This window comes from Rana temporaria, chromosome 5 (assembly GCF_905171775.1).
Source record: "Rana temporaria chromosome 5, aRanTem1.1, whole genome shotgun sequence".
Taxonomy (NCBI): domain Eukaryota; kingdom Metazoa; phylum Chordata; class Amphibia; order Anura; family Ranidae; genus Rana; species Rana temporaria.
Window position 1 is genome coordinate 175,441,770 of NC_053493.1, and position 16,847 is coordinate 175,458,616.

At 46.1% G+C, this 16,847-nt stretch overlaps 1 protein-coding gene across 1 annotated transcript in view; it reads left to right on the top strand.

Annotated features, from left to right (window-relative positions):
- The first annotated feature begins 93 nt into the window (after positions 1-93).
- PDCD6 (programmed cell death 6) overlaps positions 94-16,847 on the top strand; it is a 247,390-nt gene continuing 230,636 nt past the window's right edge. The window contains exon 1 of the mRNA XM_040353418.1: positions 94-286. Coding sequence (XP_040209352.1) covers positions 213-286 — 74 coding nt within the window. The 5' untranslated portion in view covers positions 94-212. The remainder of the gene's footprint in view (positions 287-16,847) is intronic.

The following is a 16,847-nucleotide window of genomic DNA, read 5'->3' on the forward strand; positions in this document are numbered from 1 at the left end:
TACGTGAGGTAACGGAGGAAGAATCTGTGCTTGTCGTCGGAACTGCAGTCAGGTGGGTGAAGGGGCGTGGCTGTGATGTCTTCCGGGTTGACAAAAGCAGTTTAGACTGGGTGAAGGCTGACTGACAGTTGCTGTGCTTATAGGGAAAGGTGCGGTGTGTGTCGGAGTCAACGAGGAAAACCTTCGGTACGTGTACAAGGCGATCAGAGATCATGGCTTACTACAATCACCAGACTCGTCCTCATGGCGTTCCTGATCAGAGCTTCCTCGCCACTATCTTCCAGAGGTAAGTGCCCTTCAGGGCATGGTAGAAGTTGTCTGGCTTTTTTTTTTCCTCTCTGCCTATTTTTTTCCCCCCTTCAACAAACCAAGACTCTGGTGGGTGTATAAGGATGTAAGCCTGGAGTTAGAAGTCGGCAAGCGGACATCTTTATGCACCCACCGGAGTCTTGCTTTTCACAGTTATTTTTAACTGTAAACTCAGCATATATATTGAAATGCAGTATTTAGAAGTCTGTAACGCTGTTTTGATGTTTAATTTTAAAAGCAGCAGTGTTCGGCCACATCAGCAAACCTGTGAGATCAGCAGGCTTGCCGCTGCTTTTAAAATTCAACATCAAAACGGTGTTACAGACTTCTAAATACTGCATTTCACTATATAAGCTGAGTTTACTGTTAAAAATAACTGTGAAAAGCAAGACTCTGGTGGGTGTATAAAGATGTCCGCTTGCCGACTTCTTCTAACTCTAGGCTTATAGTGGGCAAATGCGGGTGTACCAAGATGGCCGCAAGCCACCATCAGATTGGCTGGGCATTCCCCAATGCACAGTAGGCCAGTTAGCGGCTTTGTGATGGGTAGCACCTATCTGATATCACACGGGCAACCGTATACTCTCCGGTACACAGTATTATGAGTGGATATTGTTAGTCCACGCCTTTACTAACTAACAAAATGGCCGCATCCACAGCGGTGACAACCTTTTCCTTGTTATCCGCTGTTGTGTCAAAACGGCAAAGTCTTCGTGTATCAGAGTGTACACGCTTGCCATGTTGTGTCAACACGGCAAGTCATCGAAATCTCCAATTAATGATGGTTTCCAGTAGGGGTGCAACGGATCAAAAAACTCACGGATCGGATCGATCCTCGGATCAGAAGTCACGGATCGGATCATTTTCGGATCAGCAAAAAAAAAAAAAAAGGGTCCGTTTTTTCATTGGTCCAAAAAAAAAAAAAATTTATATATATATATATATATATATATATATATATATATATATATATATATATATATATAATATATATATATATATATATATATATATATATATATATAATTTTTTTTTTTTTTGGACCAATTAAAAAAAGGAACCTTTTTTTTTTTGTTTTTTTTGCTGATCCGAAAAAAAGAGCACAATAGCAATTCACAGGGGTGGATTAAAGAGGAAGCAGGTGAGGCTGTTTGGGACTTAAAGTACAATCTTGATGTTTTTACAGCAATATATATATATATATATATATATATATATATATATATATATATATATATATATATATATATATATATATATATATATATATATATATATATATATATATATATATATATATATATATATATATATATATATATATATATATATATATATATATATATATATATATATATATATATATATATATATATATAAATAAATTTTTTTTTTTTTTTTGCTGTAAAAACATCAAGATTGTACTTTAAGTCCCAAACAGCCTCACCTGCTTCCTCTTTAATCCACCCCTGTGAATTGCTATTGTGCTCTCCCCCCCCCCCCCCCCCCCCCCCCCCCCCCCCCCCCCCCCCCCCCCCCCCCCCCCCCCCCCCCCCCCCCCCCCCCCCCCCCCCCCCCCCCCCCCCCCCCCCCCCCCCCCCCCCCCCCCCCTCTCACACCAGTGCTTCACTGCTAACATTCCCATTCAGCTTGCTAGTGCCCAGCGTGACACGCCTCCCCGGGGAGGCGTGTCACGCTGGGCTCTGGCAAGCAGACTGGCCGCCGCTCCGGAGCTAGGCCGAAGCCGGGGACTTTCCTAGGCCTAGGCTCCGGAGCGGATCGCGGGGTGTGCCGATCCGAACGTGGTGGCCCGTTCGGATCACGGATCGGTGACGATCCGTTACACCCCTAGTTTCCAGTAACAGGAAGTGACGTAATTGGAGATCTTGATGAATTGGCTATTTTGACAGAACACCAGCATCAAGGTACACACTGGTCTTCGCACGTGTGACTCGTTGTATGTGAGGGGAAACATTGCTGGCAGGTGGGCATGTCTATTGTGGACTTGCTATGGGGAGTTTGTTAACCGTCTTCAATACTTTAGGTTTTCATGGTGCCTCTGCACCATAAATGTCTGTGCAGGTGACTGAGTCATGTACCTGTTGGAAATTTGTGGTGTCTATATAGACTGAGCTCCCTCCTGCAGCTGTCCCACAGACAGCGCCATGGCTGAGGAGTTTTGTAGCTTGATGGGGAGGGGGGGGGGATGGGGGTGTAGAGACACTAGTTCTTCATCAGGTGTACTCCCCTTGTGATAGCAGGTAATTGACAGATTCCTTAATCAATAGACAACCTGCTATTGATTATAGAATTTTGTCTGCTGTCAATCACCATGGGAGAGCAGAACTAGTCCTTCAGCTTCCCCCTCAGACTCTGTCACTGGTTGTTGGGAGCCTGTCAGCTGTGAAGTGGATAGTGTCTTGACAATCGACAATAGGTGTGGGGGCAGCAGAATGCCGCCTGCTGCACAGCATACAGGGGAAGACACTCTGCCTCGGGTGGATTTGATTTAGATCATCAGATCATCTCTGTCCTGCAGCGGCGACTCCTCTCACCGACAGTCCCATTCACTTTAAAACCACTTCAGCCCTGGAAGAATTGTCTGCTGAATGACCAGGCCATTTTTTGCATTTCGGCACTGCATTGCTTTAACTGACAATTGTGCGACGTGGTACCCAAACAAAATTTACGTGTTTGTTTTTTCACAAATAGAGCTTTCTTTTGGTGGTATTTGATTTACCTCGCTGCAATCAAAAAAAGCGTGTCAATTTTGAAAAAAAAAATGCAATATTTTAACGTTTTTGCTATAATAAATATCCCCCCAAAATAATGTATGTAATTTGTATTGTATTCTTCTACATACTTTTGGTAAAAAAAATTGCAATAAGCGTATATTGATTGGTTTTGCGTAAAAGTTAAAGCGTCTACAAAATAGTGGATAGAATTCTAGTACTGCGCCCGCAATCACAAAATTTAAAGGACATGCAGGTACGTCCATATGTGCAGCCGTGCCATTCTGCCGACGTAAATAGTCGTGCAGCGATTAATGGGACGGCTGGTGATGCGGCAGTGACACAACAAGGGGAGGGACGTGACGGCAGCAGGTGAGTGGACACCCGCTAACAGGCGCTGCCATGATGGATCTGAAATGACAGGTGCTCTGTAAATGTAAGGACTTCTTCTTTCTGGTAGTTAGAATTGTTAATATTTGCAAACAAAATTAAGGTTTCCTATTTGGAATAATAACCTGTCAGGTTGGTAAAACGGCAATATCAGAACCAAATCAATCATACAGTTTGTAGTCTACATAGATTTGCAAAACAATGGGATAAAGGAATATTCCTGCACTATGTTTTATCTTATGGTTACTGTGAAATTGTGTGAATTCATCAATGCAGTGCATGTTATCTCAGCTTGCAGAACTTGGATTAATTGAATGAGTTTACCCAAAATGTATAGGTGAAACTCGAAAAATTTGAATATCGTGCAAAAGTTAATTTTTTTTTACTAATGCAATTTTAAAAGGTGAAACTAATATATGAGATAGACTCATTGCATGCAAAGTAATATAGTTTAAGCCGTGATTCGTCATGATTATGGCTTGCAGCTCATGAAAACCCCAAATCTACAATCTCAGAAAATATTGTAAAAAGGTGCAATATTCTAGGCTCAAAGTGTCTCACTCTAATCGGCTAATTAAGCCATAACACCTGCAAAGGGTTCCTGAGCCTTTAAATGGTCTCTGGTTGAGGCTGGGTTCACACTACTACACTACTTTCATCCTACTTTGCTCTGCTACATCGGTCCTACATTTATCCTACATTGGTCCTACATCCATCCTACTTTCATGAACAGGATACTACTTTGGTCCGACTTCAATGATATTCAATGGGCCTGAAGTAGGATCAATGTAGGACCAAAAGTAGTACAGGGAGCATTTTCAAAGTCGGACCGACTTGTGTAGGACGCTACAAGACGCTCTCATAGGGAAACATTGAACACAGAGCAAAGTAGGATGAAAGTAGTGTAGTAGTGTGAACCCAGCTTCAGGAGAAATCACAATCATGGGAAAGGCTGCTGACCCGACAGTTGTGCAGAAAATCATCATTAACACCCTCCATAAGGAGGGAAAGCCTCAAAAGGTAATTGCAAAAGAAGTTGGATGTTCCCAAAGTGCTGTATCAAAGATCATTTAAAGTGGAGGTTCACCCTAAAAACTATTTTTCCCAAGGCGTCTTTCAGGACAGCACCTTGAGATATCATGATCCTCCCACTCCATCAGGAAACACCTTCTTTCATCCTTTTAAAAGGAGGCCCCTCCTTGCACTCCTCAGTTTTTGTGTTTCCTCCTCCGGAGGGAGCATCTTCTTGGAAAGGGTCTGATGTCTCAGGTGCTGCCTGAAAAACGGACTCTTTCCTCTTACCTTTTTTTCTTTTCAGAGACTGTCCGCTCTCCCGTACCACCCGCGCGGCGGTGATGGTAGTCGGGCTCCTCTCTCTCCCGGTGCTCAGTGGAGCCAGCCTTCGGCGATCGAGAGGTGCCTCGTTTTGCGGGGCGCCGCCATTTTGGCGTAGCCTGGTCGCCGGAGAGGCGCGTCATTTCCGGCGCGCCAGGAGGAGGGGTAGGGTGGACGCTGGAGCCTACTTCCGCTTCCTGGTCCGGCGCAGCGGCGCTATTGGAGTCCGGGAAGCGCCGTGGATGCCACAGAGAGCGCTGATTCCTGCGATGGATACTGCAGATGCATCAGCGGTGGAGACAGGCACGGGCACCAGCAGGACCTCGGCGGGAAGCAGCAACGTAAGTCTGTTTTTCCCTAGGGGTGAGGGTTCTCTCCTTTTGGGATTTCTCTCTCGGTCTCTTCACTTTTTTTCCCTCCAGTGGCATGGGGGCCTGTCAGGGCACGGGTGGACACCTTTTGCTTCCTAAGTGCACCTAGGTGAGGGGGGTCCTGTTTGTTTATTGAGACCGGGTCTCATGCTGGATTCCCCTATTTTTTTCTTCTCTCCCCGTTCCTTTTTTTAGGTCAAACCTGAAAAAAAGAGATGCCCTTCTTGTAGGGAGAAAATGGGGGAAAGTTGGAAGAAGCCATGGTGTAAGGCATGTATTGCAGCCTTAGTACAGAAGGAGTCAGCCTCAGTCAGAGAGGAATTGATGGCTTCTGTTAAAGATGAGCTTTTGGCCACCTTTCAGACCATGAGAGAGTCGCTAGCTCCTGTCACCATTTCTCAGCCCTCCACATCAGTCTTCTCAGGAGGCAGGATGGGCTCCTAGGCCCTCTGATAACGAGGGGTCCAGGGATAGTCAGCCTCAGGCCCTCTCTAGTGAGGACTCAGAAAATGAGGAAGAAATAGAGCCTCCCTCAAAATTTTAAGTTGTCCCTGGAGGATGTGGATGGCCTCCTCAGGGCTATTTATGCCACTTTAGGTCTCAGCGAAGAGAAGAGGGACTTAAGCCTGCACGATCGGATGTATGCCGGTCTCTGCGAGCCCAAGGGGCGTACATTTCCAGTTCACTCGGTTATTTCCGAAACAATCTTGCGGGAATGGCAGGACCCAGAAAAGAAACCCATTTTTTTCTAAATCCCACAAAAGGCGGTTTCCCTTTGGAGAAGATCCATCAGTCGTGTGGAACAAAGTTCCTAAACTCGACGCAGCTTTTTCCCAGGTGTCAAGGTCCACAGATTTATCCTTTGAGGATATGGGAATCCTGAGGGACCCGATGGATAAGCGTATGGATCTTCTCCTTAAAAAAGCCTGGCTATTATGGTTAACCTCAAGCCTGCCATGGCTACCACCTGTGTGGCACGCAACTTAGAGTTCTGGTTAGATAAACTCAAAGTTCATATTGAGGCAGACTCCCCAAAACAGGACATTTTGGATTCTTTTTCTACCATTTCTGCAGCTGTAGCCTATATGGCAGATGCCTCGGCCGAGGCGATCAAAATGTCCGCTAGATCCGCTGCTTTAGCCAATTCAGCCAGAAGGGCTTTATGGCTCAAGACCTGGCCTGGTGACACAGCCTCTAAAAGCAAGCTGTGTGGAATCCCGTTTTCAGGGGATGTTCTCTTCGGTCCTGAACTGGATAGTATCCTGGACAGGACGGCAGACAAGAAGAAGGCCTTCCCGGTCAAGAACAAGAACCCCCCTCCCAAGCGTTTTTTTTCGGGCCTTTAAGCAGCAGGATAAGGGGAAAAGACCGCAAGGAAAAGAATTGGGCAGCCCAGAAGGGCAAAGGAAAGGGAGTCCTTTTCCATCCTCCTGCGCCAGCCAATAAGCCGCAATGACTCGACCCTGAGGGTAGGCGTGAGGTTACAGGGGTTCCTTCCGCAGTGGTCAGCTGTATCAAACAACCAGTTCATACTGACCACTCTAGCTCAGGGGTACGCTATAGAATTCTCAGAAGCTCCGCCAAAGAGATTTCTGGTCACTCAGGCCCCAAGGGATCCAGTGAAGTACGTAGCGTTAAAGTCCTCGTTGTTGGAACTTCAACAGCAGGGGGTGTTGGTCCGGGTTCCCCTAGCAGAACAGGGCAGAGGGTTCTATTCCCATGTCTTCCTAGTAAGGAAACCTACGGGAAAGTTCAGGCTGATATTAAACTTAAAACCCTTAAACAGGTGTGTCAGGTACAGGAGATTCAAAACGGATTCAATATTCTCAATCAGGAATCTTCTGACGCCAGATTGCTTCATGGCGTGGATAGACCTGAGGGATGCGTACCTTCACTTACCTATCTCCCCTCAGTCCCAGACGTTCTCAGACTGGCGGTAGAGATAGGGGGTCAAGTTCAGCACTTCCAGTACAGGGCCCTCCCCTTCGGGTTGTTATCATCACCTCGGATTTTTACGAAGGTGCTGGCCGAGGCCTTAGCCCCGTTGCGTCTACAAGGAATAGCAGTCATCCCTTACTTGGACGACCTCCTCTTCTTTGCTCCCTCAGAGGAGAAGTTGTTGAGGGATCTTTCTCTGGCGCGAACCCACTTGGAAGCCCTAGGATGGATTTTAAACCTTCAGAAATCCGCCCTGGTTCCTTCTCAGAAGATTCATTTTCTGGGATACCAGGTGGATTCGCGGAACCAGAGAATTTTTCTCCCCCCACAGAAAAAGCATCCAAGGTCTTGGACACTGTTCGGTTGCTTCAGTCCCATCAGTCTTTGACGGTCAGACAGGTAATGGCATCCCTAGGAATTTTGACCTCCACCATGCCGGCGGTCCAATGGGCGAGGTTACATTTTAGGCCCCTGCAGGCTTTTCTTTTAAAGACATGGGATCGAAAAACCAGTTCTCTGGACACCCGGGTAAAAATTCCAGCCCGGGTAGTAAGATCCCTTTACTGGTGGAAAAACCAGCGAGTGCTTGCAGAGGGTCTGGAGTGGTCCTTCCCCGTGGGACTAAGGCTCACCATGGATGCCAGCGCCTGGGGATGGGGAGCTCACCTAGAAGAGAAATTTTCACAGGGAAGGTGGTCAGGGGAGGAAGCCCTGCGTTCCTCAAACTGGAGGGAACTAAGAACGGTGGCCCTGGCACTAGTGGAGTTTGCTCCATTTCTCAGGGGCCATCATGTTCAGGTCCTGACGGACAATGCTACAACAGTAGCATACTTGAACAGGCAGGGGGGTACAAGAAGCCTTTCGCTTCTGTCCCTGGCCACAGAGATTCTCTCCTGGGTAGAGAGCAATTTGCTCTCCTTGACAGCCCTACACCTAAAGGGGTCCCTGAATACGGTGGCAGACTTTTTAAGCAGACACCAGATTCGGGAGTCGGAGTGGTCCCTGAATGCGGAGGTCTTCTCAGAGATCTCCAGCAGGTGGGGTCTCCCAGAGGTAGACTTGTTTGCCTCGAGGGAGAACTTCCAGGTAGGAAGATACTTTTCTCTGAGTCGGGGAGATGGGTCCCTAGGGGTAGACGCTCTGTCCCATTCCTGGGATTTCCGCCTCTGCTTTGCCTTTCCCCCGTTTCAGTTAATTCCCCTAGTTCTGAGGAAGGTTCTGACTGGAACACTTTCTCTCTTTCTCATCGCCCCATTTTGGCCCAGGAGAGCATGGTTCACAACGCTTCTAGCCTTGTCAACCAGGCCCTATTGGCACCTGCCCCTCAGGCAGGATCTTCTAGTTCAGGGTCCAATTTCTCACCCAGATGTGGCGCGGCTGTCCTTGACCGCGTGGCTTCTGAAAGGAAAATCCTGAAAAGAAAGGGGTTCTCCGACCGCTTGGTTTCCACCTTACTCAACAGCAGGAAGAAGGTAACCCGAGCCATTTACACCAAGGTTTGGAAGGTTTTTTCCTCTTGGTGTAGCTCTTCGAGTCAGGACCCTAGGGAACTGAAATCTATCCTGGAATGTTTACAGGAGGGGGCTGATAAGGGCTTAGCTGCTAGCACCCTTAAGGTACAGGTATCCGCACTTACAGTTTTTTTGGAAAGATCTGTAGCCACAGAACCATTGGTGGTGAGGTTTTTTAGATCTCTTTTGAGGTCTAGACCACCAAGGTTAAAGGGTTTCCCGAAGTGGGAACTCTCGGTGGTTTTGAGATCTTTGGCAAGCAAGCCTTTTGAACCCTTAGGGGAAGCTTCAGTTAGGAACCTTACCTTCAAAACTTTATTTTTAATCGCTATTACCTCAGCACGTAGGATCAGCGAATTGCAGGCCCTGTCAGTGAAGGAGCCTTATTTATGTTTATGTTTATTTTCAGATAGGGTAGTGCTTAAAACTGACCCTAAGTTTTTGCCTAAAGTGGCTTCTAACAATAATCGTGTACAGGACATTGTACTTCCCACTTTTTGTGCTAACCCTTCGGGTGAAAAAGAATTATTTTTCCATATGTTGGATGTCAGACGGGTCTTGTTATATTATTTAGAAATAACAAGCCCGTTTAGGCGTTCGGATTCTTTTTGTCCTTTTTAGGGGTAACAAAAGGGGTCAGCAGGCATCTAGGGGAACACTAGCTAGATGGCTGAAGCTGGCTATCAGGGAGGCTTATTTACAGGCAGACCTGACTCCGCCAGAGGGTATCCGTGCCCATTCGACCAGAGCTCTCGCAACTTCCTGGGCAGAAAGAGCTGGTGCCACGCCGGAGCAAATCTGCAGGGCAGCGACGTGGTCAAGTTTCCACACGTTCGTGCGACACTATAGGTTGGACCTCGCCTCAGCTAGTGATCAGGCTTTTGGCAGGAAGGTCCTACAAGCTGTCGTCCCGCCCTAAGGTAGTAAGTCTCTGTCCTGAAAGACGCCTCGGGAAAATTCAAGTTAGGCTTACCGGTAACTTGTTTTCCAGAAGTCTTTCAGGACAGCAACGACCCGCCCTATTGTTTGTGATGTACTATGCTGTGACTAACATATATGCTTGTGTGTTCCAGCCGGGACCGGAGGTTTCTCTATAACAACTGAGGAGTGCAAGGAGGGGCCTCCTTTTAAAAGGATGAAAGAAGGTGTTTCCTGATGGAGTGGGAGGATTATGATATCTCAAGGTGCTGTCCTGAAAGACTTCTGGAAAACAAGTTACCGGTAAGCCTAACTTGAATTTTTAACATTAGAGCCGGCATAGTAAGGGCATATACTTTTGGAAGGTGTTTTTTTTTTTTTTTCCTCCGTACTTACCATTCTGATTTGGTCCAGGGCTTCCACGTTCTGATGACTCCGGGACTGGGCGTTCCTATCCCTGCCACAGGGTTCCGATGACTGCGGGACTGGGCGTTCCTATCCTTCGGTTCGATGATTGACAGCTTGTGAAACAGGTGACCTGTCGCACAACGCGCGTCACCAGATTTCCAGAAATAGCCGAGCTGCAGGTCGGCACTATAAGGCGCCTGCGCCCGCCGTGTAGAGCTGACTGCGCAGGCGCCGTATAGTGCCGACTTGCAGCTCGGCTATTTTCCGACATCTGTTGACGCGCGTTGTACGACAGGTCACCAGTTTCACAAGCCGTAAATCATCCAAGGGAAGGGTAGGAACGCCCAGTCCTGCAGTCATCGGAAGCCCTGGACAAAAATGGAATATAAAAGGTATGTACAGAAAAATAAAAAACGCGGACAATAAATGCCCTTACTATGCTGGCTCTAATGTGTGTAATATTAAAAAAATAATTTTTTGGGTGAAACCCGCTTTAATAGAAAGTTATGTGGAAGGGAAAAGTTTGGAAGAAAAAGGTGCACAAGCAGCAGAGATGACCGCAGCCTGGAGAGAATTGTCAGGAAAAGGTCATTCAAAAGTGTTTCACAAGGAGTGGACTGAGGCTGGAGTCAGTGCATCAAGAGCCACCACACACACACACGGATCCTGGATATGGGCTTCAAATGTCGTATTCCTCTTGGCGAGCCACTCCTAAACAACGTCAGAAGCGCATTACCTGGGCTAAAGAAAAACAGACCTGGTCTGTTTCTCAGTGGTCCAAAGTCCTCTTTTCTGATGAGAGAAAATGTTGCATCTCATTTGGAAACCAAGGACCCAGACTGCAAGATGCTTGAAGTGCAGTGTGACATTTCCACAGTCTATGTTGATTTGGGGAGCCATGTCATCTACTGATGTTGGTCCACTGTGCTTCATTAAAACCAGGGTCAACGCAGCCGTCTACCAGGAGATTTTGGAGCACTTCATGCTTCCGTCTGCAGACAAGCTCTATGGGGATGCTGACTTCATTTTCCAGAAGGACTTGGTGCCTGCCCACACGGCCAAAAGCACCAAAACCTGGTGGGATAACTGCTTGATTGGCCAGCAAACTTCCCTGACCTGAACCCCATAGAGAATCTATGGGGCATTGCCAAGAGAAAGATGACATGAGACCGAACAATGCAGAAGAGCTGAAGGCTGCTATTGAAGCATCCTGGTCTTCTATAAAACCTCAGCAATGCCACATGGCTGCTAGCTTCCATGCTGTATTGAGGCAGTAATTGCTGCAAAAGGGATCCAAACCAAGTACTGAGTACACATGCATGCATGCTTGCTTGCTTATACCATGGTTTGACAAATTTGCTTGGAATCTAGGAGCCAGCTAAAAAAGTTAGGAGCCAGAAAACGTGCCCCATCCCGACGAGCTTGCGCGCAGAAGCGAACACATACGTGAGCAGCGCCCGCATATGTAAACGGTGTTCAAACCACACAAGTGAGGTATTGCAGCGATTTGGTAGAGCGAGAGCAATAATTCTAGCCCTAGACCTCCTCTGTAACTCAAAACATGCAACCTGTAGAATTTTTTTAAACGTCGCCTATGGAGATTTTAAAGGGTAAAAGTTTGTTGCCATTCCACGAGCGGACGTAATTTTGAAGCGTGACATGTTGGGTATCAATTTACTCGGCGTAACATTATCTTTCATAATATTAAAAAAAATGGGGATAACTTTACTGTTGTCTTATTTTTTTAATTTAAAAAATGTAATTTTTTCCCAAAAAAGTGCGTTTGTAAGACCGCTGCGCAAATACGGCGTGACAGAAAGTATTGCAACAATCGCCATTTTATTCTCTAGGGTGTTAGAACCCCCAAACATTATATATATTGTTTATCCTAATTAGAGGGAAGAAGATGGCAGTGAAAATAGTGAAAAATTACATTAGAATTGCTGTTTAACTTGTAATGCTTCACTTGTAATACCAACGGCCACCACCAGATGGCGCCAGCTTACACTTCTGGTGGTAATAACTTGTAATACCAACGGCTCACCACCAGATGGCGCCAGCTCACTTTTTTTTTTTTTGCCCCCCCCCCCCCCCTTCCAAGCCAAGTCGCCAGGACCCTATTTCTAGTCGCCATGGCGACCGGGATTTGTCGAGCCCTGGCTTATACTTTCAGAGGTCTGATATTGTTCTATGTACAATCCTTGTTTTGTTGATTGCATGTAATCAAATTTTTTTGAGATTGTGGATTTGGGGCTTTCATGAGCTGTAAGCCATAATCATCACAGTTATGACAAATCACGGCTTGAATGATCTCATATATTTAGTTACACCTTAAGTTGCATTAGTGAAATTAACTTTTGCACAATATTCAAATTTTTCAAGTTTCACCTGTAAATATTGCAGAATATACAGCCTCATGCTACATATCTAGGCTCCATTTCATGCTCCATCTAGGGCTAGGTCAGAGACTGCCTCTTTGAAAGAGTTAAAGCGGTAGTTCACCCTCAGTGTCAACATTGTACCATAAAATCAGGCATTGTAGCGCGAGCTACAGTATACCTGTCTCAAATTTTTTATCCCCGTACTCACAGTGTACTGGTACATTATAGATTCCGACTCCCGCGGGGAATGGGCGTGCCTATGGAGAGGGAGGATGATTGACGGCCGGCTCTGGCACGTCACGCTCCCCGAAGACAGCCGGAGTAGGTCTCGGCTCTTCATGGCGCCTGCGCACAGGCTATGCGCAGGCGTCGTGAAGAGCCAAGCCTATTTCGGCTATTTCCGGAGAAGCGTGACGCGCCAGAGCCGGCCGTCAATCACCTTCCGTCTGGATTGGAACGCCCATTCCCTGTGGGCAGTCGGAATCGTCTATGTACGATTACACAGTGAGTACGGGGATAAAAAATTAGAGACAGGCATACTGTAGCTCGCGCTACAATGCCTGATTTTATGCTAGAAGAAAAAAAAAATGTTTTTCTTGTTTATAGGGTGAACCCCCGCTTTAATGTCTTCTATGAAGGGGGTTGTAGCCTCCTTCCAGTCTTTTAATGACACGGCAGCAGGACTGGGATCTTCTTCATCTGGTCCCTTAACTCAAGAGCCTTCAGCCTCAGTTAGAACCCTTCCTCGGTTAATGTCCGAGACCAGTGGTTTGCACTATTCTGATCTGGTAGGAGAACCCAATCTCTTCATCTGATGGGAATTCCGCATCGGAGGAGGTGAGTAGCTCTAAGTATCTTTTTCCAGCTGAGAATAATATTGACAAACTTTTTAAAGTATGTATGTGTGTATGTGTATATCTATCTATCTATCTATCTCTCATTTTTAATTTTCTTTATCAATTTTCTTCATCATATAAAAAAACAGGTTACATTTATTTTTCCCTTATTGTCTTCAGGACAGCACCTTGAGAAAGTGGCTCCGCCCACTTGACAGGAAACACACCTCCACCAAACTTCTTAAAAGGGAGGCTCCTTCCACTTATCATTTTTTTGTGTTTCCTCCGGCGGGAACACATGTGGGGGTTAGGAGCTCTCCATGGAGAGATTTTATCTCCCTACTCCACCTGTTTTTTCTTACCTCGGAGAGTCTGTTCCTCCCATTCACTGGATAGAGCGTGCCTTGTGCATGGGCTCCTTCTCCCTCATCGGTGCTCAGTGAGCAAGGACTGCTCCGGGATACTGCTCCTTGGCAAGGTAGAGGCGCGGACATCTTTTTTCCTGTCCAAGCAGCCAGACGCCGCCGCCATCTTGGGAAGGTCAGTCAGGCTATTTCCTCCGGAAGTGAGGTAACCGGAAGGGGCGGCATCCTACGGGCAGGCGCGGGGAATGGATGTCATTTCCGCCAGAAGGGAGGAACAGGTCTGGTGCCTTATTAGCTGGTTCTGGTCCGGTGCAGCGGCACTAATGGAGTCCGGAACCGGCAGTTTAGCCACCAGCATCACGCTGCTGCCTCAACATGGACGCAGGATCCGCAGCGAGTGGAACAGGCACTGGCACCAGCAAGGCCCAGGTAAGGGGTAGACTGAGGTTCTACCCTTATTTACTGTGGGGTCTCTCTCTAGCTCTCTCTCCCTTAAGGGGGTGTGAGTGTTTTTTTTTTTTTTTTTTTTCCCCCTTGGTGGCGGGGGCCTGTTTGGCCACATGAGTGTAAAGGATCTCTCACTGTGCACCTGTGGTGAGCATCTTGATGGGTTTCAGGCTGACTCATATGGATGGTTTGTTTTTTCTTTCTTTTTTTTTTTTTTTTTTTTTTTCCTTATCAGGCCAAAAGCTCTGAACCTGGAAATAAAAAGAAATGTCCTTCATGCAAATCCAAACTTTCTGAAGGCTGGAGTAAAACTTTGTCAGTCATGTATTGACTTATTAGTGAAAGAGGAAGCGTCTGCCGCTTGCAGCGACATAATCGCATCTGTTAACCACTTAAGGACCGCCTCCTGCACATATACGTTGGCAGAATGGCACGGCTGGGCACATGTACGTCCTGTACTAGTACCCAGCCGTGGGCCCGCTACCCGGTCCGAAGCTCCGGGGACCGCGGGTCCCGCGGACCCGATCGCCGCTAGAGTTCAGCGATCTGTCCCCGGAGCTGAACAACGGGGAGAGCCGTGTGTAAACACCGCTTCCCTGTTCTTCACTGTGGCGGCTGCATCGATCGTGTCATCCCTGTTATAGGGGGGACACAATCGATGACGTCACTCCTACAGCCACACCCTTTTACAGTTGTAAACGCACTTCAGGCAACACATAACCCCAACATCGCCCCCTAGTGGTTAACTCCCAAACTGCAACTGTCATTTTCACAATAAACTGCATTTTAAATGCATTTTTTGCTGTGAAAATGACAATGGTCCCAAAAATGTAGAATAGAAAATTCCGCGCCAAATATAAATAAGTACTAAATTAAACTAAATAAGCTGCTCCTCAAAGAACAATACTGAATTGTGATAATGAAAATGGAAGGTAGAGGGCGCTCAACCACACAATAGTGATTGTGAAATGTGGAATACCACACAACAACGTGCAACAATTAATAATAAAATAAGTTTCCAAAAGCATATGTGAACAGTGATTGCTGAAACAATATAAATCAATATACAGCAGAAATGTCCCACACAGATGTGCATGAATACGCAGATTCCTCTGCAGTGTAAGCAAAAAACACTGAAGTTCACTGTGTTAAACACCAAAAAAATAAAAAAATAGAGTCCCAATAGCATGCATAGAAAGCCAAACGAATCTTGACAATTGCTGTGATCTTTCTAGTGGAGAAAAGTAGAAAATGCCACCACCATACTTTTCAAATTTCACTTGTTTCCACCCAAGGTGCTTTGTATATAAAGTGCTCTTACCAGAGCCTGTTGACCACTTTACTTAAAAAGATGGTCATACGGGCTAGTGCAGGATTGTGCCTACACACACATGGATATGGACTATTGAATCTCGTTTCCAGGCGTTCCAGATAAGGATGATATGCAAAAAAAGAGAACCGGTAGACGCCGATAGCGTAATAACGTTTTAATAATAAAAACAACTAAAAACAACGGAAAGCCAAATGGCCTCTTACTTTAAAAGTGCCTACCCGGCACTGGGACTGCAGGCCTGTCACCGCCAATCTGCGGTTCAAAACTTGGTTTATCAGGATCGGATACCACCGCCGTAGTTCCACCATAAACTCCTTCCTGTCAGCTTCACCAGAGCGGGGGGGCGTCTCGTGACCAGGACTGCCTCCAACGTCCGTTTCGATTACTCGTCTTCAGGGGGGCGTGCCTGATCACATTGCATCTCTGTATTTGTAGTCAGTATGGCTACTCAATTGTCCAATTAGGGAAAGTTCCAAACTACACAGCCCCAGTGCCGTTTAAGCATTCATCAAAATCATTAACAATACCATAATCAAGCAAATGCATACATTGAATAAAACATCCCTACAATAGTATTGCAAATTTTTTTTCTTAAATAGCTCCTGCACGGAGCTAGACGAAAAAAATAATAAAAATAAAAAACGGCATCTCTCGGGTCCCTCCGGATGTGCAATGCAGCCATCCAGAGAGCATGATACTCAAAGGTAAACAAATTGAAAAAAATGTTCACTCCGATTGAGTAAAGGGCTGGTTGGATCAGGTGGATCTGAATAAATAAAATTAGTGATGTTGTGATGTTAACATAGTATGCAGCCTGAACAGAAGGGATGTTGGAAAAACGGCCTCCCCAGCTCCCCTCTGCACGTGCATGTGCAAACCAGCGTTTGAGCAAAAGGACAGCTAAATGAGTCTAATCTGGAATACCATAACAACATCCATGCTCTACCTCCAGATGAAGAACCCCTACTGTCTTTACCCCAGAGCTAGTGATCAGATGGACCCAACATCCCACAAGAAAATTAGGAATACCGATATATCTAAGGGGCAGCTAAAAATCAGTCATAAATAGAACAAAGTTGGCAGAAATTTACCAGCATACTGATAATCAAGGCAAATCACCAGACTCGCCAGATGATACATATAATAAACCTTTCTACCCAATTGTCTCAAGGTGTATAACAATAATAATGGAGAGACATTACAGATTATATGGCAGATACGATGACTGACCAAATAAAAATATATAATCAAAAAACATATTATATAAAAGGTCAAATGATATAAGAAAAGGGCATGAAGCCCCCACTGTACATCCCAATTACTACCTCGAACCCAAACTGGGGGAGATAGACTTGAACTGGATAGACATCATAATATCCAGCTCGCGATAGAGCTAAACTGCTAACTATTTGGATCTCACTATAAGGAAAAAAGATTCTAAGTTTCAAACCGTGACTTTTTTTAAACCGACGGACCGGAATGGGTTTGTACCCACACATAGTTGCCACCATCCCTCTTGGATAGGTGCAGTGCCCAAGGGTCAGTTCATGCGTCTTAAACGTAATTGCGATAC